The following is a 27,219-nucleotide window of genomic DNA, read 5'->3' on the forward strand; positions in this document are numbered from 1 at the left end:
TTAAACTATTACCGTTGGGCTCCTTAATTATTGAGAGGCATGCAGCCCACCGTAAGTAATGTCCATGTCCGTTTTTAGAATTTCGAGAACGCGATTATCCTCGGCGCTGTGGCCCAACAAATTTCGCCTACATCACGCCAAAATACATGCGGTTTAAGAAGCTTGCAGGCAAAGCAACCTCTCCAGTGCACGTAACTCGTCGAAATAGCCAAAATTTGTTGGGCCACAGCGCCGAGGATAATCGCGTCCTCGAAATTCTAAAAACGGATATGGACATTACTTACGGTGGGCTACATGTCTCTCAATAATTAAGGAGCCCAACGGTAATAGTTTAAAAGTTAACTATTAAATATTGGTTAACAAGCCTGCTAGTTAGCACGTCTTAGCTGCATTATGATGTACTACACCACTGACAATGCTATGCCAGAAAAAGCGCGCATCTAATTCAAATAGCTTATCTTTAAAAATTGCAGAAAGTCTTAGGTGAAACACCCTGTATATGCTAGTAATGTGGCACGACATCATGCCATGGAGTCAAAGTCAGCTTTTGCACACCTCTGGGAGAGAAAGCAAAGGGAGACGCTGTTGGATATCTTATATGAGGCTTGCAAGATGGAACTCTTATCCATGACCGACAACAACACGAAAATTTGCATCTGTGATTAAGGTGCAATAAAGGGGCCCGAACATTCCTAAACAGGCATTTTCTCGTCGCTTCGGAAGTCGCAAAGCATCGTCCTTGGTGTATTCATTGCCGAACGCACTGCTTCAACTGTGAAAAGAACTGTAGCTCAGTTATTGCCGACCCAGCTCACTGGCAACACATTCACTGTGGCAAAGAGGGCAATTCACAGTTGCTGACTTCGTCTCGGAATCTCGTGGAGGAGTGCTGTGGAGGAAATGCTTCTTGCATGTTTTTTCAGCGCATGTAATCTCGTGGAAGAGTTCTGCGGAGGAAACAACACTTGCTGCATGTGCTTTTTCAGCGCATGTGGAGCGACTCCTCCAGCGGGACCGTCTGTGGGCTCCGCATGCGCGCTTCTACGTGCGGGAGATGCGCATCCTGGCGTACAGCCAGCTGCTGGAGTCCTACCGCAGCCTGACGCTGCAGTACATGGCCGACGCCTTCGGGGTCACCGTGTCCTTCATCGACCAGTGAGTGTCCACTCTGTGCGGAGTACCTCAAGTTGTTAAAACAAAGAATTAGGTCTACAAAAGCGGCTTTTCAGTACGGGGTCATGTCCTGGTCAAATTTTCTGCCTGTTATAGGGGATATTCAAAATTCCGCAAGTGCGCTTCCCCACATAACTATGTTGCCCCAAACAAGATGGCCGACTCCGCTATAAAGGAACTACGTGAGCTACAGGACAGGCGCTAAAGGTGTGGATAGAATGTGAGAAACGTATTTTGGAAGCTGACTCCGCTATAAAGGAACTACGTGAGCTACAGGACAGGCGCTAAAGGTGTGGATAGAATGTGAGAAACGTATTTTGGAAGAATCAAACAAAAAAACTAGTCTTTCTTGCTTTGTTTCAGCTGGAAAGGCATGGTCAGCCATCTTGTTCTGGGACAACATTGTTATGCGGGAAAGCGCACTTGCGGAATTTTGAATATCCCCTATTGCACTGGGCGAAAATAGAGGGAGCTGATAAATTGAAACTATAGATAGCACACTGATAATGTATGCCTGTATAGAAGCATCACAAATCATGCGACGATTTGTAGTTTTGGTCAAAAGCATGCAATTTTTAGTAAGGTCAGATGTTTCGAGGGCATTTGGTTTATTGGAGTTTAACGTCCCAAAGCGACTCTGGCTATGAGGGACGCCGTAGTGGAGGGCTCCGGAAATTTAGACCACCTGGGTGGGGTTCTTTAACGTGCACTGACATCGCACAGCACACGGGCCTCTAGAATTTCGCGTCCATCGAAATGCGACCAGTGCAGCCTGGATCAAACCTGAGTAGAATATGATAAATTTCTTTTATGAATGCATTGTGAAAAAGCAATCAGCAAACAATTCTTTGGACTCTGCATTGATTAGTTAAAAGTCTAAAAGATGAGGCCATCAAAAGAAATGCGTTCAGCTGAACAAGTTACTGTTTAAGCTCGTAATTTCCAAGCAGCGGAAAGAATCATGCAATCACATCACTGTGGATTTGTCAAGCAGTACGCCACTACTATATGCACAGAAAACACAAACACAATAGAACTCATCGAAGCAGAGAGAGAGTCGTGCTAAAGAAGCAGTCAAACTGTGTGTGGTTGTAATGTGTAGTCAAGTAAAGCGCTAGTACAGCACAAACAGTCTCGCAGTCAGTGCCAAACAGTGCGCCAGGAAAGGCTTTCGCCTTGCAGCACTTTAGAGAGCCAAAGTGCCCCCTGAATTTTTGTCCTTGACTGCACATCGAGCATCTATGCAGTTTGTGGACTACAGTCGCGCTGTCCTGTCTTGCATTGTAGGCTGCCAAGCACAAAAATGCATTCCTAACTTTTGTGCGTTGTTTATGAGTCAAGATGCAAGCAAAAGTCCACGTGATACGGCATGCTTACCCAGTGACAGATGCTGTGTAATGTCACACCGTATGCATTTTTCTTGCAAGCTTTCCTGTTTTGCATATTGGTTTCTTCGTTGATTCTGATATGTATCCAAGCATTGCGGCAAATCCATGAGGGGTAGTAATGCAATCGGCCAGCTCACAAAGAGGAGTACATAAATGAACTGATTTCTAGATGTCAGCGGCTGGGACCAGGGTTATGGCAGCACGGTCGGCAAGGCCATTCCGGTCTCGGGCATTATGCGCTAAGGAAACATCGTTGAAAGGAATTCGTCTGGACGCGAACGTTGTACACAGGACAGCTAGTGCAAGAAGACTGCGATGTACACCCGGCCAAATCTTTAACTGGCTTGGGTGTTGCATCGCTAAATGTACCTCGTAAAAGGTTCTTTTCGGCTACACCGCTAGCATATTCATGCTGTAATTTGACGCGTGAGATGGCATTTCGTGGCTACTTTTTGTTCGTATAATGTTTGAGTGGAGTACTTGCGTGTTTAGATCAAAGTTATCAGAAATATTCATTGTCTGCCACTACGAAGAGCCGAGGCAAGCGGAATACGCAGCAATGGTTCTGGTGGAGCATTTGCGCTTACTATGGGTAAACGACTTGTCCGCCATGAAAGAAGTGGTAGTTTGCCCAGAGGAGGAGGCCATATGGACCAGAACCAATGCTGCGTATGCCGCTTGTTTCGGCTCTTCTTAGATGCGGCCGATGAATATTTCTGATAACTTTGATCTAAACACGCAAGTACTCCACTCAAACATTAAATAAACAAAAAGGAACCACGAAGTGCCATCACACGCTTTAAATTACAGCATGAATATGGCAGCGTTGTAGCCGAAAAGAACCTTATGCAACACGCGAGCCAGTTTAAGATTTGGCCGGGTGTACTGGCGCGATGTGCTGAATCACGGAAATAAATGAAAGAAAGAAGAGGAGGAGACACTTAAAGCTCCACCTGAAGGGCATAAAGCCATAGCGTAATGGGTTAACTGCCATATATGTAGAAGGTCATCCTCTACTTTACATTCATCGGTCTCTGGAAGTAATCATACCACTCCCGATGGAGTGGTGCAGCGGTTAATTAAGCCATGCGCCACTGCCCAGCGATGACAGGTGCTGCCACCGGTGGACTTGATGTGGACCAGGTTGCTCTTCCCGAGCGACCAGTCTTGAACTGCCAATTGTCGCAGTGGGCAGTTTGCTTACTATCCTATGGGCAGTTCGTGATGACTCTGCAAGGTCACGTGACGTGGGTGGCCCACCTGCCTCCTAGCTTACTCTCTGGGCAACACCTGCCAGAGTCATGCTCCTGATTTTTCGCTCACAACGTCGGCAACGCCGACGCCGGGTTTTCTGGGTAATGGGGCCTTTAACGATGTGGCGTTAATAATTCATATACGTGATCACAGAATCTTTCTTCTTCACGTAAGCATGTGAAGAACCACCAGAGTCAACTAAGTTCGATTTCATGGCAGTTGTGGCGTGCATGATTGTGTCGCATGTGCCGTTTTCTGAGTAGAGATGTAAAACTTCAAGAAATTTTGAAAGTTCAGAAAAAAAACGCTTTATTCCTGCTTTCTTTTTTTCTTCCGAAAAGTACGGAACTTTTGAAGTAAACGAGAACGTATTTCATTAAGCACATTTAATTTGTAACTCAGGAATAAGTTTGAGAACACGAGCCAATGCGCAACACACATAGCTCTAAGTCAAACATAACAGTGTGGCATGCAGCGATAGAAACAGGACAGACTTCTAACGCAGTTTGTTGACATTCGAGCTGATACGAAACAGACCTCGAAACAAACTTTGTTTATGGAGCAATGTCTCTCTTATGCTTTCTCTGTCCTCTCCACATTGCTGGCGGGCCGGATGCTAGATGCAGGCCCGGAATAGAAAGGGCAATGCACTGCAACTTCTTTTTTTTGTTTACCTTGATACGAACGTGAGCAGGCTCTTCTATCGCCGCGTGTAAGGAAAGAGACGAAAGTGACAAGAATCATGAAGGATGTGGAGCTGAACTTAACATAGAGGAAGTGGTGGAAAATCAGATGGAACGGTGAGCCCAAGAAAGTTCGCACGTTTAGAATGGGCACATTGTGCGCTGACGCATGCAGCGGTTGCCCACGGGCTTTCGAAGATCTCATTACGAACCAGCACGTTAAATTTGGGCAATTAAGACAATAGCCGCTCTGCAGGATCGTTCATGCAGCAATCTACTGCTGCCTGGAAGCATTCAGTGGGGCTCTAGTAAGGAGCCATTCGCTCTGCCGTTCAACATCACCATCAAACATACCGGATGGCAACGATGGTGTGCAGTCTGTCATCCCGATCTTTATTGGTACATTTGATAATGCGAAAGCATGTGATTTCTCATCGACATGAAAACCCCGCGTTTCCCAAAAAATGACGGCGTCACAAAACAGCGATTGCTCGAAACGATGAGACATCATCAAAGGTGGGAAAATACGGAGCGTTAACTAGTAACAGTCAGTACTATAGTACTTACAACTGCACCAACTACAGAGAAATAGCATATAATTAGAATGGACTTAGAATAAAAGTGAGACATAATTAAATGAAATTCGAATAAAATTGCATTAGAGTTGCAGTGCTTTCTCATTACTCGCACGTAAGATCCTTGAAGGCCCCGGTAATTTTTGTCATGTTTTCTTTTCCTTTTTTAATACTCGGTAAGCATCCCTCCATCCTTCTTTTGATTAATTGTTGTACTTTTCCTTCATTTCATTTTCCGTCTTTGCTTATGAAATGAAGTCTATCGATGGTGAGGCACTTCACGTGTTCGTATATGCTACTTTCAAGGGGCGCAACAACGACGAAAGATTTCCTCGTGTTGCATTTAACCCTGTTGCGCCGATGTTTAGTTGCGGCATGGCGTAGTCATTCCGGTCATTCACGCCCGCGACCACATCGGGTCCTGCAGGGTCATCCGACGGGCGACTACGTCAAGTGGTCCAAGGCTACTCCCCACCTGGAGTTGGTGGGCGCCGAAGCCGTGCGCCGCATGCCGCGACCCAACGCCATCAAGTCACACCTGCCTGTCCAGCTGATGCCCTGGTCCGAGCGAGCAAAGTACATCTACGTAGCGCGAAACCCGAAGGACTGCTTCGTCTCCATCTTCCTCAACCGGCAGCTCTTCCTCAAACAGAAGTCAATGGACGCCGCGTTCCAGGTACGGTGCGACGCACATTGCCACGTCGCTTTCATCCAACACGCTCCCAAACACGATTCCAGGCATTTGAGCCTACCCTAGTGCGAAGCAGTGACAGTTACGAACAGCTGCCCTACAATGCACCGATGTCTGTGCACAAAGCATTTATCTGCTCTTGGATGGTCTTCTCTACCCAACTGCTGGACATAGTCCATAACTTTAGAACTTTATCGCATTTTCATTTGTTCCACTTTCACCCGAATTTAGCGAATGCATCATTTTATTCTTTTTATTTTTTGTACTGAGTTACCAATCCAGTTTTATATCGGCAAAAGTCCGCTGTCTGTGTTTCCATGTAAAGCCTTCACCTCCCGGGGGCCCTTACGGTTCGGAAGGTGGAGCAGTGCACACCGGTAAAAATGCATCGCCCACTTATTCCACATACCACTTGTCCACCCAAATCTACCTCCAGAAGGCCACTAACCAACCTCCACCCTCAAAAAGCCTTCACCAAACGAAAAGCCCACGGCGAAAGCAAAACTCAAAAACGCGATAGGAAGGCGATCAATGTAAAAGTGAAATCTAGCTGTAGCCAATACTGCTAACGCAGATTTGTCACATCACATCTTACGATCGCCTGTGCATTTCTTACTTTACTATTTTCTGCACTTTTCTTTTTCCTCGCGCTTTTCTCTACCAACTCTCCAACACAGCGTACTCAACGCCAACTATATCCTCTTTCATTAAAGAGCTTCTCTCATTCTCCTTCCTCTAGGGTCGCCTCGTCAGTTGCCTTCCTCTTCTGCGCGTTCTTTTCGGGGCTTTTTCTTCCGCCAGCAGCCCCGCTCCGAGGCGAGGATCATCTTCGCATGAAGTGGAAAGGGCCTAGCTGTCGCACAAACTTAAGGGAAATAAATAGCGCACAAGAGAAGACGGGACAAGCGAGGAGACACAGACAAGTGCTAACTTTCAACAGACGGTTTATCAAAATCGGGAGCATATATACACATGTCCAGAAAGGCAACAAAGAAAAGGATCGAAGATAAGAGAAGTATGTCATACCAACATGCCCAAGCCTCATCTCTTCTGAGTCGCACAAAATTATACTGTTAGCAAGCTTTCTGGACGGGAAGAGTGTATGTTTGTAGTACCACCGCAGCACGAAGACACTTTTCTGTATAAAGAAAAATTCCCTAAAACTCGCGTCAGTCCTGTTTCCTCGTATGAACCAATGGCGCAGTTGTGAGTTTCAGAAGTTCGGAGTAGCACGCAAGTTGCGAGTCAGTGTGATTCTGTGTGTAACGACTGCAGCGCACATTGCCCTGCCGCTAGAGTAGTCAACTTTGTGACTGGCAGGAAGTTGAAACAGCCACAAAACTGGCTGCCTATTTTTTGGCTGAGACAGCCTGAAGGCGGCTTGCAGATATGAGAGACCTAGCTCTTGGCAGACATGCTAGTAAAACTGGGGATGTGCGTGTGAGGCAACCAGACAGAGTAGCCGAGTTTGTAATGGCTAACGCGAGTCTTTGCTGTATTAAAGGGCAACTGCAGCACTTTTTTGAGAATTTCGCGGTATTCAAGGTTTCAAATCTATATCGGCTGTAGGTAAAGCATGCCAAGTGTTTTTGCACTAGCATTTAAAATAGTGACTTAATCGACGACTGAATGTTGCGCTCCTCCTCAATGCACCGGAGGAGTGCAGGGAAATTCAGCGTGACGTCACGGAAGGTACGATTTCAAATTACCGCTCTCGGTAGCCACACCCTGCCCTGACTCGTTAAACGCTGGCAAACAACTCTCGGCAGGGTTTGCCTTCGGTGGCGTTGTTTTTTTTTCTTCAAAGCAGGCGTTTGCGCGTTGAAATATGCCGATACCTTCGATGACGTCATCATGCACCCCCCACTTGGCGTTGTGCACTGAGTTGAAGCTTGAAGGGCGTCCTGATTTTAATCGGTGATTACTTCACTATTTCAAGTGCCCGCCCAGAAAGACCTCGCATGCTTTACCTGTAAGTTTCACTCATTCGACCCTCTTAAGCTCGTTGATTTCAAAAACCTATGCAGTTTCCCTTTAAGCTCGCTGTCTTCTCATTCGTCACCTTCTCACCCAGTGTCCTCCCCGCATTGCCCCCTCCTCTTAATCCACGACGCAGGAATTCGTGAGCGGCGACATGATCTGGGGCGACTACTTCGACCACGTGTGCGGCTGGTACGCGCGCCGGGACGAGCCCAACGTGCTCTTCCTCCTCTACGAGGACATCAAGCGGGCGCCGCACGAGGTGATCGAGAAGCTGGCCCAGTTCCTGGGCGACGAGTGGCTCGAGTCCGTGGCGCTGGACGAGAGTGCGCTCGACATGATCGTCCACCACAGCTGGTACGACTTCATGAAGGAGCACGCCACGCGCACCGTGCGACGCTTCCAGGAGTAGGACGACGAAAAGGAAGAAGACGACGACGACGTGGTTGTGGAGGCGCCCGCCATGCGCACGCGGACATTCGCGCGCCGCGGGACGGTGGGCGACTGGCGTTCCACGCTCAACGCGACCCAGGAACGCCAACTGGAGCGCCTCCTCAGAGACCGCTCCAAGGACACGGGCCTCTGGAAGCTCTGGCTCGACCTGGACGAAGAAGACGACAGCGACTTCTGATGGTCCCGCTGGACAGGCCATCCTGGGAAAGGCCATCGTCTGGAGAGTTGAGGCGACGCGACTATCCTTGACGACACCTGCAAGGGCCGTGCACATATCCCTCTCGGAAGAACCGTGTAGTAGTTGCACTGAGCGCCCTCAAAAGTGTCGGTCGTGTTTTTCCGCGGTCTGGACAGATAGCGCTTCCAGCATTCTTGTATTCCAGCGCTTCTCATTCGCGTAGGATTCTCGTCTCAATCAACATCTCAGTCCTTGTCTGAAAGAAGCTGGATAGCGGCACCAAATATTCTCGCGTCTGACTTCGTAGTAATCCTAGATGTTGCCGCTGTCAAGCTGAGTAAGGGACTACCCTTCGTACCCCTTCATACAAGATCGTGAGAGCTTATGCCCTCGCTCTGGTTCTGAGCATCAAGTATGCAGTCTGTGAAATAAGAATTTGAAGCTCTCATAGCCCTTACTACGAGTCATGTTCTTACGAATGAGTGCATCATGTACTGTCCGTACCCATGTCTGAGAGGAAGAAAGCAAATGTGTTAGAATGTCACTTTGAGTTTAGCCAAGTGTTCCCCCTTGCGAAGACGTGCCAAGACGAGCCGGCTAGCAGGCTGGCATGTCGCAGCGAGACTGTTCACTACGGTGCAACCTGAAGCTCAGTATGGGGCTTCGAAGAACTGTACAGTCGAGTGAAGCAGAACTAGTATGCGCGCCCTAGTTTGAAGTGCCATTTCGAATAAAACACAAGGAATGAAAAGAACACACATGCCATTACTGACAGCGACTCGCTGTGACCAATTATTAGCGCTGTGTTCATCACCGACGTCATGTTCCGAGCTGGCGTTTGAAACAACAAAATAATTGAGTTACTCGCAACTCTGCAAAATACGTGCTTTGTGTGGACAATCAGGCGTACCATATATGTAGAAGGCTCTTGCAGCTACTGGTGCTTTTTCAATTATTTCGTCGCTAGATGACTACACTGAACTGAGCAGTTTGTTAACGTACAAAGCTCCTAGGTAACTCTATAGCAGTTTTAGCGAGAACATTGTCGGTCGCCGACAGTGCAGTGTAGGTTACGGTCAATGAGGCGACTCATGCAAACTTGTCGCCTGTCTTTTAAGGCCGGCCGTTTCCTTATGGCACTGGCCGTCGCACTGGCTTGTATACGGGCCTTAGACATACAACCCTCGCCGAAAGTAAAAAGACTAAGAGCTTTGGTTCCAAGCCATGCAGTGGGATCTTGTCGCATTCGTTCAAGTTTCAGAGGGCAAGAGTTCTCGCCTTTAATCATTTGCAACGCTGGCGATACATAATGACGCACACAGCACGGCTCAGAATGAAACCACTTGGTTTCTTCGATTTTGACAAAGGGTGTAAATATATACTTTGGGCTCCGCCTATGCAGCCTATTCCACCTCCGCTGCGCGCAACTACATTAGTGGACTGCCTCCGGCGAGAGCCCATATGGCTCGCCATAGACCACAACAAAGTAGTACTGGAGAACGTCCACATGCACCACCAGTATTCATGTTGGCGAGGTAAGAGTTTTTCAGCGGTCTTGCTCGTGCACCACGTGCAAGAACTAGTCCGCTTGCTGTAGCCTGAAAAGCTCAAGAAGGGGTTCTGCTATCCGAGTGTCATTTATGAGAATTCGCCATGTCGAGACAGATGGCCAGCTTATACTTTACAAGGTTCACACGGTTCGCAAAAGTGCGCGGACTAGGCGACACGAAGGTATATATCCTCAACGGTGGTGTTCTATTGTTCCGAAAGCTGACAAAGTATCATGGCAACTGCTTGTTCGAGTTGGTTTCCCGTGAAAGAACTTGTACGGCTCGAAACACAAGGACAGAGTCAAGTGGGTAACGCTTATGCGATATGCTGATAGCGCATGTGGTGCCCACTTTGTTCCGTCCTCGCACTCTAAGTGCTGCAAGTTTCGTCACGGCTAAGTATTACCGCTCACTGAATGCGACAGCGGCCGTGTTTCGCTAAGCGCGAAGCGCGTCACCGGCATTACACAAATTTGCGTCTTCTCATGCTGAACAACGCTGGTCCGAGGTGCCAGCCCGCAGAAAAACGTGAATTCCTTCCAGGTCGAAGAAGAAGAGGAACTGCCACCTGGGACAGGACCGGAAGCACTCGTGGCCAATGACTAGCGGACTGCAGTCCGAGCATGCGGTGCTTCGTGCCGCTGGGCGCAGAGCAACAGCACTGCGCGAGTGTCTGAAACAAATGGGATGCACACAAGGCTGCTTTCTATGCTCAGAAAATTATTCCGCGCTGAATTTTCCCAACTAGTTTTAAGATCCTGTAACTCTGAGCGCAGAGTATAAAGCCACAGCCGTAGAGGACACCCATATTCTTTGACCAGCATGCATACTGTGTTGAGCCAGGTGGTTCGCTATGGCATGATTCAATATAGCGTAGGAGACAGCGATGGTGGCCATAAAATAAACGTGCTAACAACTGTTTCATGCTCTGTTTCATACTTCCTGTGCCATCCAAATTTTGGGGGTGGGCCAAACCCATTCTGGGGATGTCCTACCCAGGTTTGTTGGTTTGTTCAGAATGGGTCAACTCAATTTTCAAATTTTTGGGGGTGGGCCACCAAATGTCGGGAAGGGGCAGCCTCATTTTTGGAGGTAAATTTAAAATTGGTTTTAAGGAAATGAAATGACGCCGGCACTGTATCACATATCTTGGTGGACACCTAAACCGCGCCTTAAGGGAAAGGATAAAGGAGGGAGTGAAATAAGAAAGGAAGGAAGAGGTGCCATAGTGGAGAGGTCTGGAATAATTTCGACCAACTGGGGATCTTCAACGTGCACTTCAACGGGGATCTTAAACGTGCAACTCTCAGCACACGGGCACCTTTCGCGTTTCGCCTCCATAGAAAGGCGGCCGCCGCAGTCGGGTTCGAACCCGGGTACTCCGGCGCAGTAGACCAGCTCCTTAAAGGGTCAGTCTACTGAATTTTATCGACCATATTTTCTTTGCGGCAACCGATAGCTCTTTACTCAAATTACCGTTTAGCCAGCTGTGGTGCCAAGGAGTGCGGTAGAACATTTTAAAATAGAATTTATTAATGTGGGAGCACATCTGTATGAGATGGTAGTCTCATCTGGCAACCATCTGGATTTCCGCCGCGCGGCGACAAACATGGCGGCGCCGTCGAAGCCGGACCTCTCGCTTCGGACTGAATTCTCGTTGTTGCTGCCTTTTTCAGTGCGTTCACTGGCCATAAATGGGGCGCCTGTCTTTCGCTTCGTCTCATCTCGCCTATAAGAAAACTTATAAGAGATAAATTTGCTTTATTTTAATAATTAGAGTGACGATTCTGCCGCTCCTAGGCTTAAGTGGAGAGTCGGTTTGTTTACAGCAATGGTTCCCGTCCTGACGACCAGATGGCGCCACTATAGGCTGTTTATTTTTGCGTCTCTGCTAGCATACGCTGAACTAAAAGAGGGAATATGCTTGCGTTTTGCGTACGTGTAACTATAAATATTCATGTGATTTACAGAAAAAGCGAGCGGTACGCCTTCTACAGTTTACTAGAACAAAACGTGCGTTTCTCTGACATTGGGGCAGACAAATGATACGTAGTATAGTCACTTATGCTTCTACAAAAAAAGACTACCACTTTCTTGTACAAAATGAACGTTTGGGGTCGCCACCATGCTTTTTTACGCGACTTTTAACGCCGAAATAAAATATAAATTCCTGCCTAAACCGGGCGCAGACCCCTCGTTATTGATGTTATAGGGTGCCAACTACCAGAATATGCCATTATTTATACACTCATCTCGGTGAGTAGACTGACCCTTTAACCACTGAGCCACCGCGGCGGGTTTCCGAGTTGAGCCTGTTCCTTGTGACAGGTGAAGCCTGTCTTCCACCCGAGCGCACCTTGATTCACCTGCAGTCAAATTCGGCAAAGGTCATTCCAGCAGCAAATTTTAGGTGTCCTAACCGTATATGGGACATGCTTCATGTACCATACCAGGTGTTGCCATCCTTACCCTGCAAGGCCGTCCCCAACCAAACTGAGATTTTCTTGGTGTCTCACACGTCTTCAAATGGGCCAAGGTCATTGCAAGGTCGAATTTCGGAACCATGTTTGGGACATCCCTCATGTGTCATACTATGTGTTGCCACCTTACGCTGCAGGGTGATCCTCAAAATTGAGCGTTCCTTTGTCCATCGCCATGCACACCTATTCCCTTACTGAGTCTGGCTGAGGCTTCATTTTCTTCGCGGTTGACATTGTCGAAATCTCTGGGGGTAGGCTAAAAGTGATTCCGCACTAAAAACCTAAGGGATAAACCCTGCAAATGCTTCGCATTGAAACTTCTCATGCAGAACTGAAAACAAGAAGCGTAATGAAAATTAAAGCCAGCAAGACGGCAGCACAGATGGGACACCAAAGAGCGCCGTCAGCTGGTGCCATCTGGAGTTGGAGCAATCGTGGCCACATGACTAAAGCTCAACTCAGTGGCGCCAAACGGCAATAAATTACCGCGAGAGTGTACCATGGTCGCCATTTTTGTCCTCAGCCGACCTTGGCCCACTGCAGTACAAAGGCTTCCGTCGTTGCTCATGAGCCACCACTGCATTGCGTACAACGGGCCCAACCTTTCCAAAGATCGCGCCTTTAGTTGGTTCGCGAGGCTTAGCGGTTGTAAGGGAGCTGGGGAAGAGTAAAGTGTGACCCATTGTAGAGGGCTCGCTATCTTTTAGTAGCGGTGTGGGAATGAGTAACGTCACGTGAAAATACTTGTCTTAAAGGAGTGGCGACATCAATTTTTTCAGAATAGTTTAGTTTATTGGGTTTTCACGTCTCAAAGCAACTCAGGCTATGAGGGACGCCGTAGTCAAGGGCTCCGTAAATTTCGACCACCACAGTATTTGCTCTGGAATTGACGTGCTCGACATTAGTAATTAACATGGATCACCACGTGGAATTCGTCAGCGCTTAATAAATAATTTGGAATTGAATTTTGTTTTAGGTACGAATTGGGCACAAATGACACACACAGGAAAAAAAACACACGAGGGAGACTGAAAGAGCTCTTTCAGTCTCCCTCGTGTTTTTTTTTTTCCTGTGTGTGTCATTTGTGCCCAATTCGTACCTACAACAGTATGCACCCACTCGCCCAACAAGAAGTTCTTAATTTTGTTTTCTTCAGTTGTTTCGCTTTCTGTTTAGGTTCCCAGACAATGGTTGCGACGTCACTAGGGAGTATGGGATCAAGTGCAGCATATGAAATCTGCAACATAACCGCTGCTTTGTCGTTTTCATTCATTCAATCTCTGACACTGAACTGCTCCAGAAGCCGCATATGGCACTAACTGGTCAAATAACTATTATACTGCAGTTTTTGCACGTCTCACGTGATCTGGTGCTCATTTGTGACGTCGCAGACATATTTCGCCTATTAAAACCGATACTGCACGGAAGAATAAATGCAATATGTTATATACTGGGGCGTACGCGACTTTCACGTGTCGATTCATGTTTACTGAAGTCTTACGCATTATCAGCCTGACTACGCCCACTGCAGGGCAAAGGCCTCTCCCATGTCTCTCCAATTAACCCTGTCCTTTGCCAGTTGCGGCCACCGTATCCCCGCAAATTTCTTAATCTCATCCGCCCACCTAACTTTCTGCCGGCCCCTACTACGCTTGCCTTCTCTTGGAATCCACTCCGTTGCCCTTAAGGACCAGCGGTTATTTTGCCTTCGGATTACACGCCCTGCTCAAGCCCATTTCTTTCTCTTGATTTCAACTAGGATGTCATTAACCCGCGTTTGTTCTCTCATCCACTCCGCCCGCTTCCGATCTCTTAACGTTACACCTGTCATTTTTCCTTCCATAGCTCGCTGCGTTGTCCTTAACTTAAGCTGAACCCTCTTTGTTAGCCTCCCCATTTCTGCCCCATAGGTGAGTACCGGTAAGATACAGCTGTTGTATATCATTCGAAAGCAAAAATACGTACGCAATTTTTTTGCGTCTTTAAGCCCCTCGCATCCTCCGTACAAAGAGCCGCAAATTAGAGGTCATCAATTCCACACTCGTCCCCTGCAGTGTTGGCGGCGACAGCGGCTTAGTGGAGGCGTCGCTTTGCCATCGCTACGTCTATAACGAGATGATAATTGTTTAAGGCATAGATGACTCGGGCCTTGTTGATGAGGGCCTGACCTCCCAGAGACTGTCGCCTTGATAAAAGTTTTGGGGTGAGCCGAAGACAAAAGACCTCACGGCTACCTTGCTTCAGGCGTTGTCTCCTCTTCAGCGGCATCAGATGACCTACGTTTACGGCGCGGGAGGAGGCGGCGAAAACTCCTACGCTAGAGATGAACGTAACGCGCAAGTCTCCGTTTGTACCATCTCTGCATGTAGGACGACGAGGTAAATGCGGCAGACACGTGCATGGCCTCTGGGCGGCGATTAGGTTCAATTAGTACAGTCACCTTCACCACAGATAACCAACACACCAAAAACTGCAGGCCATTGAGTGGAAGACCAGGGTTCCGAAAGCGGAAGTGTATAGTGGCGCGGCAAAAGCAGAAGTCTTTGTTGATTTCAGAAGCAATAGTCGTCGGGGATAATTTTTACAACTCCAGGAACTCAGTCCTGTTCGCGAAAGCCAGACACGGAGTTTTATCACACAGCAAATCAAGGTCGATGAAATGGACCGCGAAAAGACCGCCTTCATCACGCCCAAGAGAACTTCTTGCTGGGCTAGTTGGTGATTCACTGTCAAACTAAAGGCGCCAAAAGCCACACACACACACACAGGACAAGAGAACGGGACAGAGCGCCCGATAGCCTCTACTAGTTCAAGACATGCCATTTTGACTTTGTTCTGCCCCAGCAACGTTCCAGCATGTAATGGACACAGTATTGGCAGGCCTCAAGTGGCAATTTTGTCTGGTATACTTAGATGACATCGTCTTTTTCTAGACCTTTCACGGTCATCTAAGAGGGCTTCAAACCGTGCTAGAGACACTCAAGTCATCACGGCTCACTTGGAATCCAGAGAAGTGCCATTTCGCTGACCAGCAGCTGCTGTTTCTATAGGCCACATTGTAATCAACGATAGAATAAAAAGCTGGCCCGCAGAAAACCGCCGCTATCGCAGTTTCCACAGCCCGCTGACAAGAAAGCTGTGCGCCAATTCCTGGGGCTGTCCGCCTATTACCGTCGATTTGTAAAGAATATTATGCGTCATTCAAGTAAGAAGCTCCGCAATAGGAACCGTTAGTTAGTTATATGGGGTTTTATGGCGCATAAGCAACTATGGCTATCATGCGCCAAACACAAGGTTAGATGATGTTATGTTAAGTGTATAGAAGTTACATTATATTAAATTTAAAACATTGGCTTTCTTTAGAAACTTACAAACAAGAGAAAACTCGACGAGTGTTTGCTCGCCTAAAAGCAATGCGGGATGAAATGGGTGCATTGTAAAATACTGTAAAAATTTTTTTCCGAAGTTCTTCGAGATGCGAACAAGAGATTAAAATGTGAGCTCCTCACCACACATTTCACACACAGGTTTGTCTTTTTTTGTTAATAAGAAGTTATAGGTGATGTGTGTGTGGCCTATGCGTAAACGACATAAAATTACTTCGATAAAACGTTCTTTATGACGGCATGATTTCCATTCTTTCAAAATAGGCTTTACAGTATGCAGCTTGTTGTTTCTTTCATTTTCCCAAGAAGCTTGCCATTTGGCTCTTAGTTTGCTATGCACTAACTTCATGTAATCCCTCGGAGGCAAACCCACATGTTTCACCTCCATGGCTCTGGCTTGTGCAGCACACGTGTCGGCTCTCTCATTATCCCTAATGCCAATGTGACTGGGAACCCAGCAGAATTTTATAACATCTTTTTGTGCTGTGACCTTTACTATCCCAAGCAACCACAGATATCCGTCGGACGTACGAGCTAGATCCGAACGTCCTTTGCCGAAATCGGGCGTCCATCGGACATACGAACACAATCCGATTTCGGATATCCGTATTCGTACGTCCGCCGGACGTACGGACAGTGTCCACTTTTGTATATCCGCATGAGAGACGAGGTGTACGTCCGAAGGATGTAAGGCCGAGTATTTTCCCAGGCCATGAGTATGGACGTTTTTTATTTCACAGAAAATTTGCGTCTTTCGTGTATGTATACTGTTTTATTTGCATCAGTTGGAGGGTTTGACGCGAAGATGTTTGTAAATTGATGCGATTCCACTCCTACCTGCAGTGCAAGAGCCGCCAACGAGCTAAACTTATCTAAGAGGAGAAGCAGGTGTTGCAGAATTTTATATTTATAAAACTTCTCCAAATTAGTGGAGTTGTGCGACATGTCCACCGTTTTGCTAGCTAAACTTGCCATTGAAACCATTCGTAAGTATCAAAACTCCCGTGCATTCTGCTATCACCATCATCATAGATGTCAGTTCGCGGTCAGTCCAATCCAATCCATCAGTACGGCTCCGTAGCGCTGTTGTTGATTTGTCGCGTAGTGTTGTCGCGCAGAGCTTTATAGCTCTGTTATTTTAATGTGTGGCTTTGTTCGGTCTGTGGACGAAAGTAGTATGTAACTTAAGCAATTCGAAAGATACGGGAAGCGCCTGAAGCTCTTCTGGAACACCGGAATCCCGTACTGCGTCGACCTTGGTTTAAAGAAGGCTTAGTGCACATGTGATTGCCTACGAAGGTATGTATCAGTACACTTCTTGGAACTTGCTTCTAGGATAATGCAGCATGCTCATATAACATTCGTTCACAGGACAGTGGGAGCAGTAAGCGCGAGGAGATGGCTTCCACAAGTGCGTGCTGTTATCACACTTTCGGGAGCCTACATCACACAGCTGCGGGAGCCCTCAACTCGCGCGGCTAATTCCCACTCCTCTTCAAAGTTGCGGGACAGAGTATTTTCGCATCTTGTTAATTTTTAAGGCATCGCTAGGTTCACTGTGCCTATATAAAGAGTGACAACGCGCGAAAGGCAGACCATAGAAAGCACGTGTAGTTCGCAGTGGTTCGCAACGGAAGCTTTGCGGCTTTCTGTGCACAGTCGCGTACAGTGCTGCGCAGGTTAGTGCCCTAAGGCCCATGAGAATAAATAAAGAACAGATACATAGTCAAATATGGTGTGGAAAAGTGAGAGCTGTTATTGCCTTATACTTATTGAGGCGTTTGTTAAAGTGCATTGGCCGTTATAATTGCAGCATTAAACACTTCTATTAATTGGTTCCAATGCTTTTACTTGGGCTGCTGCATTGTGCCATTTGTTTCACATGACTGATGTTTGCCGCGTTCTTTTTATTTCAGAAATTCTGTGGGTGGGAAGATTACGGATGTGTGTCCCATGCTTGCCACATTTGAAGAGTCCCATTTAAGAAATTTTCCGAATATAACCCATTGCTCTGCTGATGTATCATCAACCAAAATAAAATATGCGTGCTATGCATCAAATTGTTTTTGGTTTTATTGCATCGGGCGGAGTGAAAAAAGCACGCATGCACCATATATGCGAATATCCGGAAAGATCCGCCAATGGACATACTCAACTGGACGTCCGTCGGCGGGCGAACCGTATACCTTTGGCCACCTTTCGGACGGCCGACGGACGTCTACCGGCTGTTTGCGGATGTTCTGCGGACGTACAGAACATCCGAAACAGACCTCTGTCGGCCGTCCGAAGGATATCGGTGGTTGCTTGGGATATTGTGTATGATGCTTCCAATCAGTGGCTCCGTGGCATTTTTGGAGTTTAATGCTGTAAGGACGCTCAGTGAATCTGTATAAATGATGCTCTTTTTGATGTTTTCATTTGTTATTTTCTGTACCGCAACACAAATGGCATAACACTCCGCGGTGAAAACTGTACCACATGAGGGCAGTCGTACTGCATTTTCATTTTTTCCTTGTATTACTGCGCTTCCTACATGAGCATGAGTTTTTGACCCGTCAGTATAAAATGACGTGTAATTTCTGTATTTTTCTTGTAGTGCTAGAGTCAAAACGCACTACAGGAATTTACGACAGAAAACTTCTGTAGTCTGTCGTATTTTGGGCATGTAGTATTTCTGTAGTCTGTCCTCTGTAGTCTGTAGTGTCGTACTTCTGTAGTCTGTCTTCTGTAGTGTAGTATTTCTGTAGTCTGTCTTCTGTAGTGTAGTATTTCTGTAGTCTTTCTGTAGTGTAGTATTTCTGTAGTCTGTCTTCTGTAGTGACGTAATTCTGTAGTGTCGTATCTCTGTAGTCTGCCTTCTGTAGTGCATTTGTGTAGTGTGTTGTATTCCTGTAGTCATTACCAAGTACGCTTTATTTGTCAATTAATATGCAGCTACAGAGCAGCAGTCTGACTCTGAACATTCAATGCATTCCTGCAGTACAGCCAGGTATAAAAACGCCTCACTTGGAGCAAATCGACTATTTATTTACATATATACAGAATTTTTCTTCAGCAGGTCTCTCTTGTTCAGACTGTCCTAGGTGAAGAAAAAGAACAGTGATATATATAGTATGCATACACAACAAATGCATGCAAATGTTACAAAAGTCATACAGTGGAATCTTGATTATGCATTCCCCTTTCATGCAACGATCCACATTTAAAATCAAATTGGCACGGGCCCGACGTAAACCCATAGGAATAATGCATTAAAGCCTCAATTATACAACTGAAGAATATGCATACGCCGCTTCATACGATGGCTGGCGGGAACCGTCCGGAATGGGAGAGACATTGGCATGCAGAGCACTTTACTGACAGAAGTGACGTCAACCAAGCTGTTTCCAGATAGAAATCAAGATGCAGACGTGCATGCAACGTGTGACCAAGTGCATCATGGCCTGTAATGACTGTTCTGCCAACGGCTCAGAATGAGTCCGTGCATGCAACCCGCATCTATCAGTGCGAGGCGGTCCGCCTGGCCCGTTTTTCCGCACGCTTCACTTACGAAGACGTTGCGGGAATAAAAACTGCACGTTCATACCACCATAAAGCTATTGTAGAGGCGGTAAAAAGAGTAGACATTTCTGTGATCGCTGGTGGCTAGTTCAAAAGCGCTTCTCGCTACACCTTGAGTAAAGCACATGTTAGGCCTACAACACCAAGCAAGCGGTGTACTGTCAGCCGGCAGAACGCACATCACTGCAGAAATCGTGCCAAAGGTGGACATTGCGCTTTCTTTTTTCCTTTAAGATACGAATTCTTAGTACAACATGAACTGGTGGGCGAGTTGGTCTGACATATCTTAGTGAAGCAGCGCAACGGCACAAGGCCAAGGGAAGAAGGGGACAAACAGCGCTGAACTGACAACAAATGTTTATTCCGGATGCTAACAGCATATATATATACTCTTTTGCACCTTAGAAAAAACAAAGAAACAGAGAGCAGCAGAAAGTATCAATCCCAGTCATTGTGCGCATGCAGCTGTATCGCGTGTACATCGATCATTTGAAATCAGGAAGTTGTGCTCTTTCACCGAGATGGCAACGGAAGGAGTGCTGATACAATTCACACCCAGCTTCATGATCTCAGATGCCTCAATAATCTCTCGTGTAAGCTTATCCTTGTGTTTGGTAACAACTTGGCTGTTTTTGAATTCTGGGTAACATGAACAGTCACGACAGTGAGTACCTATGTGGCGGGCCGCGTTCTTGACATTGTTTGCGTGCTCTTTAAGTCTCTCATTAAGACACCGGCCAGTTTGGCCGATGTATGACCCACCACACTTCAACGGGACTGAGTACACCACGTTGTCTTGGCATGGCACATACTTCACCCTGTGGTTTTTCTTGCAATTATGACCAGATTCCGATCCTTTATCCGGGCGATTAACTCTCGCACACAAGCCACTCAGTCTGACAGGAGCCGAAAAAACAACATCTACTCCTGCCTTTTTGCCTATTCTCTTCAAATTGTGGGACACAACATGAACATAAGGTATTACTGCCAGATTTTTTTGCTTGGAATGGGGGACAGCTTTGCACTCCTTCAGCTTTTTCAATATCCCTTCTGCTACTGATGCCAGAATATGAAGGGGGTATTTTGCGTCTGTTAGCCTATCGACCTGATCGGAGAAACTAAATTCAAACTTGTGTGGGCAGGATTTTTGCATGGCATTTTGAAAGCATGACGCCACAATGCCTCTTTTAACAAGCTTCGAATGGGCTGAGCTGTTGGAAGTAAGGGCTTTTTACCCCTAGGATCAAATGCCCAGCATACATGGAAATCAGTAAAATATAAGGTCAGATCAAGGAACTTAATGCGATCATTCACAGCCACTTCATGCGTAATTTCCAGCAGCGAAAGCACTTCACAGAATATCGCGCACAGGTCATTCACTTCCGCAGCGAAGCTAGCCGGGTCACAATCTAGTAAAATTAGGTAATCATCTACATATCGGAACACTCTTGCAACTGTTGAGCTCATGAGTGATTGTTCGAGTGCCCTGTCAAGCTTAGCAAGGAACATGTCACTTAGCAATGGAGCGATGCAAGATCCTATGCAGATCCCATTCTTTTGAATAAAAACAGTACAGCTTCGCTGCGGAAGTGAATGACCTGTGCGCGATATTCTGTGAAGTGCTTTCGCCGCTGGAAATTACGCATGAAGTGGCTGTGAATGATCGCATTAAGTTCCTTGATCTGACCTTATATTTTACTGATTTCCATGTATGCTGGGCATTTGATCCTAGGGGTAAAAAGCCCTTACTTCCATACAGCTCAGCCCATTCGAAGCTTGTTAAAAGAGGCATTGTGGCGTCATGCTTTCAAAATGCCATGCAAAAATCCTGCCCACACAAGTTTGAATTTAGTTTCTCCAATCAGGTTGATAGGCTAACAGACGCAAAATACCCCCTCCATATTCTGGCATCAGTAGCAGAAGGGATATTGAAAAAGCTGGAGGAGGGCAAAGCTGTCCCCCATTCCAAGCAAAAAAATCTGGCAGTAATACCTTATGTTCATGTTGTGTCCCACAATTTGAAGAGAATAGGCAAAAAGGCTGGAGTAGATGTTGTTTTTTCGGCTCCTGTCAGACTGAGTGGCTTGTGTGCGAGAGTTAATCGCCCGGATAAAAGATCGGAATCTGGTCATAATTGCAAGAAAAACCACAGGATGAAGTATGTGCCATGACAAGACAACGTGGTGTACTCAGTCCCGTTGAAGTGTGGTGGGTCATACATCGGCCAAACTGGCCGGTGTCTTAATGAAAGACTTAAAGAGCACGCAAACAATGTCAAGAACGCGGCCCGCCACATAGGTACTCACTGTCGTGACTGTTCATGTTACCCAGAATTCAAAAACAGCCAAGTTGTTACCAAACACAAGGATAAGCTTACACGAGAGATTATTGAGGCATCTGAGATCATGAAGCTGGGTGCGAATTGTATCAGCACTCCTTCCGTTGCCATCTCGGTGAAAGAGCACAACTTCCTGATTTCAAATGATCGATGTACACGCGATACAGCTGCATGCGCATGACTGGGATTGATACTTTCTGCTGCTCTCTGTTTCTTTGTTTTTTCTAAGGTGCAAAAGAGTATATATATGCTGTTAGCATCCGGAATAAACATTTGTTGTCAGTTCAGCGCTGTTTTTGTCCCCTTCTTCCCTTGGCCTTGTGCTGTTGCGCTGCTTCACTAAGAGATTCTTAGTACAGATACTGCTACCTGCTTCTGCGTAGTGACAGCGGTTTTAGAGAAAGTTTGAACAGAAAGACATGTCGCTGGCATGGCCGTATACTGTGCACTGCACATCTCCGAAGGGTTGTAGTCATATTCCTGGCGCGTCGTTCATATTTTTTCGAGATTCATCCGACATCTACTTAATGTGCAGGAACAGAGCGCTCGCCTGCCTTGTCTAAAGCCGCCTCTTCCACGCTGAAAAGCCTGGCTGCGTGCGGTCTCAGAACAGTCTGCTAATGTGGTCCATAAGTGCTGTTAACAGTCTGGTTCATAAATATAATCTTCTGTGCGTCATCTCAGTAGCAGACTATCCTTAAGCAGAACTTGGGTAAAGCAGTATCTCACTATAGTAGGCAAATTCCAGTGCGATTTGCAGGTTATTCCAGTGCCTAAGTGTACCATACAGACAGTTAGGAAATACAGTCAAGTTACGAGTTTTGTAAGCACATGAGCTTACCCAATCTATTCATGCATATAACAAGAGACTATTGGCTTGAACAGATATTTACCGCCGCAGGCCACAGCACTTCTGTGCCAGGTAGCGCGTCACCTTCTTGTGGTACTTTTGGAGATCCTACGCCGAGCAACCCTTCAGCTTCAAATAGTGCCAGAAGGAATCTGCACAGATGGGGTAATAAGTAATGTTAGTGTGGTTGAATATAAAAAATGAGCAGATCGAATAATGAGCATTAATACACCTAACATAGGTTGTCAGTTCGAATCCGTGCTGCAAGAAAGGCTCTAACTTAACTAGTAAGTTTATGCTGCACGACAGGCTGAATCGTATGACACCATCTGGTACATTCATGCCAAACGGTTCACCCACTAATTTTACAGGAATGTCGTGACTAAGCAGCCAGACTTTAATGCCTGCCAGACAGATATACATATACTGATCGATATAGTTTAGTTTCGAGCTGTGGTGCTCGAGCATCACACTGCCACCTGCTATTATTTTATTCCATTATCTAACCACCTCGGCTCCCATGGCAACTACTGGGATACACTGCTGCATTGGAGGCTGCCAACTTGGGTTCTATCCGTGGAATCAGCACAACTCAGGCTCAAAACGCAACCAGGCTGAGAACGCAACGCAATGCTCTAAAATTACTACCTCGGGCTAATAGCTCTGGGAGCAAAGCTTCACACACTGGTGCATAATATTATACTTCAGATACACCCAGCAAAGCAGTAGAGAGAAAAGCCCTTTGATGAATAACAAAATTTAGCTGGAGTTTAAAAACCCACTTGCACTCTGCGTAGGTTTGGGACTTGGGGGAAAAAGAGAGGTGCAGGAAATTGCAAAGGTTTTCAAGCAATTTCAACAAAATTTCAAAAATTATACAGCCCCTGAATTAGGGATGGCATACATCAAAGTGGTGACAAATGGAGTGACAAAGTTCCTTACACAGTGTGTGCACTGATGAGGAATGAGGAGGATTTGGTGTTTAACTGGAAGATTAACAGCAAATAAAGTTTATTGCGCATATCTGCTGCCTATGAAAGGCTAACCGCCGAATTCAGAAGTGCGCCTCAACTCGATACTCCGTCTCCACTCTGTGGAGTGGAGAAAACAACTGCTCTTCCATTTGATGGGCAGTTAGGATTGAAGAATGCCACTCGGCATTTCTTCAGACAAGGAGCTGCTCTAGAGACCTTCTTCCAACTGCCGTCCCTCGAGGAAGCATGAAAGGCAAATGATGATGAGAATAAGGCGAAAAATTGCCTTTGGCTACAAAAAAGAATGGCATGGCTATTAAGTGTCTGTTTTATCACGCTGCACCACCTTAAGAACACAAAGAACCTCACCGTTTATTAGCCTAGTAAAACATCTTTTGCAAGCTGCCTGACGAAAGCAACAGAGAAAAACTACCGGAAACGCTTGCACATCTGGCAACCTTTGCCACCAATGATGTAGCGTCTATGTAGGCATTTACGAATGGTGTAAAAACTGCCGTTCGTCAACTTGTGGGAGGTTTCGCTGGCCTGCAGAGGCCAGCGGCGAAGCTGAGAAGTACCAAAATGGGTTTGGATTTATGGGGTTTAATGTCCCAAGTGACTCAGGCTATGAGGGAGGCCATAGTGAAGGGCTCTGATAATTTCATCCACATGGGGTTCTTTCACGTGCACTGATATCGCACAGTACACAAGCTTCCAGCATTTTGTCTCCATCAGAATGCGACTGCCGCGGCCAGGATCGATCCTGTGTCTTTGAAGTCAACAGCTGAGCACCGCAACCCCTGAGACTGCTTCATCATCAAATTATGCATTACATAAATGACACTGCATCACAGAAAAGGACTAACAGTCATGGCCAAACTGTAGTTACAGCCAAAAGTTGGCACCGTGAACCTGCTCCCCACATCCAAAAGCTTCTTCAGCCAACACACAGGAATCAGATTGTCTCCCAAACCCCATGACACTGCCTCCCAAAGAAGGTGGCAGCCAATAAGTGGGCAACAAAAAAGTAAACTGTGGGTAAAAACTTGAACGTCTTGCATCACGCTACAAGGTGATGTGAAATTTGAGGAAAGGCCCAAGGAAGCACATAATTTTTAGATTTTCAGAGCACTCTTAGCCCTTTAAATGCCAAATGTTTTCCTAAAAAACATGCCAGAAATTTTAAGCAATCAATTTTTTTGTGTACATTATTCTTGAAGCCACTTCATTGCATACACATGGGTAGCTGAAGAGCAGTCAGCTCAATGCACCGATTGTGGTTGACAGCACTCAGACATACAGACAAGGGACAGAAACAAAAAAGATGATGGCACAAGCACTGAACTTAAAACTTTTCCCAGAACTGCCGACATACTGCATAAATACCCACACCACAAGCACCAACACGCAGCGATTTATGCACTCGTGGTAACAAGAAGTGGTATGAGAAGTAGTGGAAAAACAACAAAAGCTAGAAGCAAAAACCAGAGGACACAGCACAGGATAAAACCAGAACAAGGTGAGAGAAAAATTTATAAGCAAGTCATTTTTAAAAGACTGCCAACAGTGGATAGGTTTGACCGAAAGAATATTTAAGAACTGGTCTGATAAAATGGAACTAAAAAACCTTAATACACAAACACAGACCAAGCGCAGTGAAAAAAAAAATGAAGGAGAAATGGCAAGAAAAAACACGCAATAGAAGCAAAATGGCGATTGGGTAAGCAAACGAGAATTAAGCAACAAGCGAAGGTGAAGTGTGCTAAAAATTAAAAGGATAAAAGGGGAATAAAAACGCGCATGAGCCACAAAGGTGAAGCCAACAATTAAGATGGTTAAAAGTGGAAGATGACGTACAGTGAAGCCGAGAGATAAAATATAAAAAAGTGAAATTCAATAACCAGTATGAAGGCAAAAATCAAGGAAAAACACCAAAAGAGGGAAGTTGGCAGAAGAGGCAAGGCATGTAACACACATGTAGAACCAGGGCTAGATCAAGTACGTCCACAAAGAAAGGCAATCCTCCGAGTAAAACCAAGCGTGTTCTTTACATTCACCCCGGAGCCTGAAAATCTCTGCGGCTTCCACCATTGCATTGCGTCAGCTTATTACGGGGCTCTATTAACACAGTGGTTTTCTCGAACTTTGGGCAGCATGGCTTTTTTGCGTCCCATTATCAGCAGTGGACTTGCAGGTACCTAAGAGATGTACCCGATAAATCAGTGTAATGCTCTCTTAGCCTTACATTGATGCCAATGTATACCTTGCAGCAAGAAAAAGGGATTGAGAAAGCACTTCTTGTGCATGCCACTAAGGGTTTCTGTGCAATGCAGTGCAGCCTGTTTCTTTTTTCTTTTTCATTGACGATCCTAGAGAGGTGTGATAGGTGATGGGGGGGGGGCGGCAGCAAAAAAAGCATCTACTCTATCTCTCGAATTTTCTAAAGGTAAATTTCACAGAACCTTAAGAAAATCGGAGACAAAGCAGGAGTACACATTGCCTTTTCTGACCCCCTAGCACCTATTGCAGTTGCGAAATCCTAAATGAAAAAAAAAAAGACGCTGCACCACGCAGCACAGAAAACCCTTAGCGCCATGCGCGGAGGGCATTTAATCAATCCTTTTTTCTTGCGGCAAGGTATACATTGGCATCAATGAAAGGATAAGGGAGCATAAGATTGATTTATCGGGTACATTTCTCGGGAATCTGCCAGTCGGAAAGAGCAAAACCACAAAACTATCACACAGAGGCAGGTGACAACACAAGGCCGTACTGACAACTGAAAATTTATTGAACAGCAGTGCTTATATAGACAAGTCACGTGTGTAATCTGCAAACAATCGTAAAGAGGCAAAAAAAATCAATGGCAACCATAGAGCTGAGCAAATATGACAATCACCTGCTCAAAAATGAAACAAAAACAACCGGGGGAAACACAGACAGAAACGCTAATTTTCCTGAAAAATGAACACAGTAGGCGTGCTGACACACTTATCTGGCTCTGACCTCAAGATGGCAACAGCCTCGACAATTTCTCTTTCCAACTGCTTCTTTCTTCATCCAATAATCTGTGTGCAGTTCAGTTTGGGATAGCAGTCTACAATGAGACAGTGAGTGGGACGGCAAATGCCTCCGGGTCTACTCAAGGAACACGCATACTCTTGCAAACAAATGTGTAAACATCTGCCACTTTGGACGATATAAAACTGGCCACAGCTGAGGGGAATCTCGTACAACATGCCCGTTGGCGGTACTTTTTGAATGCCTCATGCCATGTGCAACGGGGGTGGTGTACACGATTCCTCTCGGCTGTGGTCGATTTTATACCGGCCAAATTGGTAGATGGTGAAACACTCCCTTGCAAGAGTATTAGCATTCCTTGGGTAGGCCCGGACGACCTTGCCTGCCTGTCCACTGTCCCAGTTGTAAAGACTGTTAACCTAAACTAAACTGCACATTATTATTGGATGAATAAAGGGCCAGTTGGAAAGAAATTCTCAAGGCTGTTGCCATCCTGAGGTCGAAGCCAGATAGGTGGGATAGCACGCCTTCTGTGTCCATTTTTCAGAAAGAATTGGAATTAGTTTCCCTCCCTAGGTTGTTTTTGCAATGATTGTTTGCAGATTACATGTGCAACTGATCCATATGAGCACTCATTCCTTCAATAAATGTTCAGTTGTCGTACCGCCTTGTGTTTTGCCTGCC

At 46.2% G+C, this 27,219-nt stretch overlaps 2 protein-coding genes across 3 annotated transcripts in view; one reads left to right on the forward strand and one right to left on the reverse strand.

Moving 5' to 3' along the window:
• LOC149360694 (uncharacterized) overlaps positions 1-27,219 on the reverse strand; it is a 93,103-nt gene that overhangs the window by 42,490 nt on the left and 23,394 nt on the right. The window lies entirely within an intron of this gene.
• LOC149360696 (26S proteasome non-ATPase regulatory subunit 6-like) overlaps positions 1-27,219 on the forward strand; it is a 139,817-nt gene that overhangs the window by 7,460 nt on the left and 105,138 nt on the right. The window contains exons 6-8 of one of the 2 annotated variants that reach the window (XR_016288867.1): positions 987-1,155; positions 5,501-5,749; positions 7,881-8,017. Coding sequence is in view for 1 of the 2 variants with exons in the window: in XM_089572466.1 (XP_089428592.1) it covers positions 987-1,155 (169 nt within the window). In the remaining variant the exon portion in view is untranslated. Of the gene's footprint in view, positions 1-986; positions 1,156-5,500; positions 5,750-7,880; positions 8,018-27,219 lie in introns of those variants that run through there. The other variant, XM_089572466.1, reaches the window with a different exon arrangement.

The sequence above is a fragment of the Amblyomma mixtum genome, chromosome 2, assembly GCF_055824585.1.
Source record: "Amblyomma mixtum isolate Tamu chromosome 2, ASM5582458v1, whole genome shotgun sequence".
In the NCBI taxonomy this organism is placed as follows: domain Eukaryota; kingdom Metazoa; phylum Arthropoda; class Arachnida; order Ixodida; family Ixodidae; genus Amblyomma; species Amblyomma mixtum.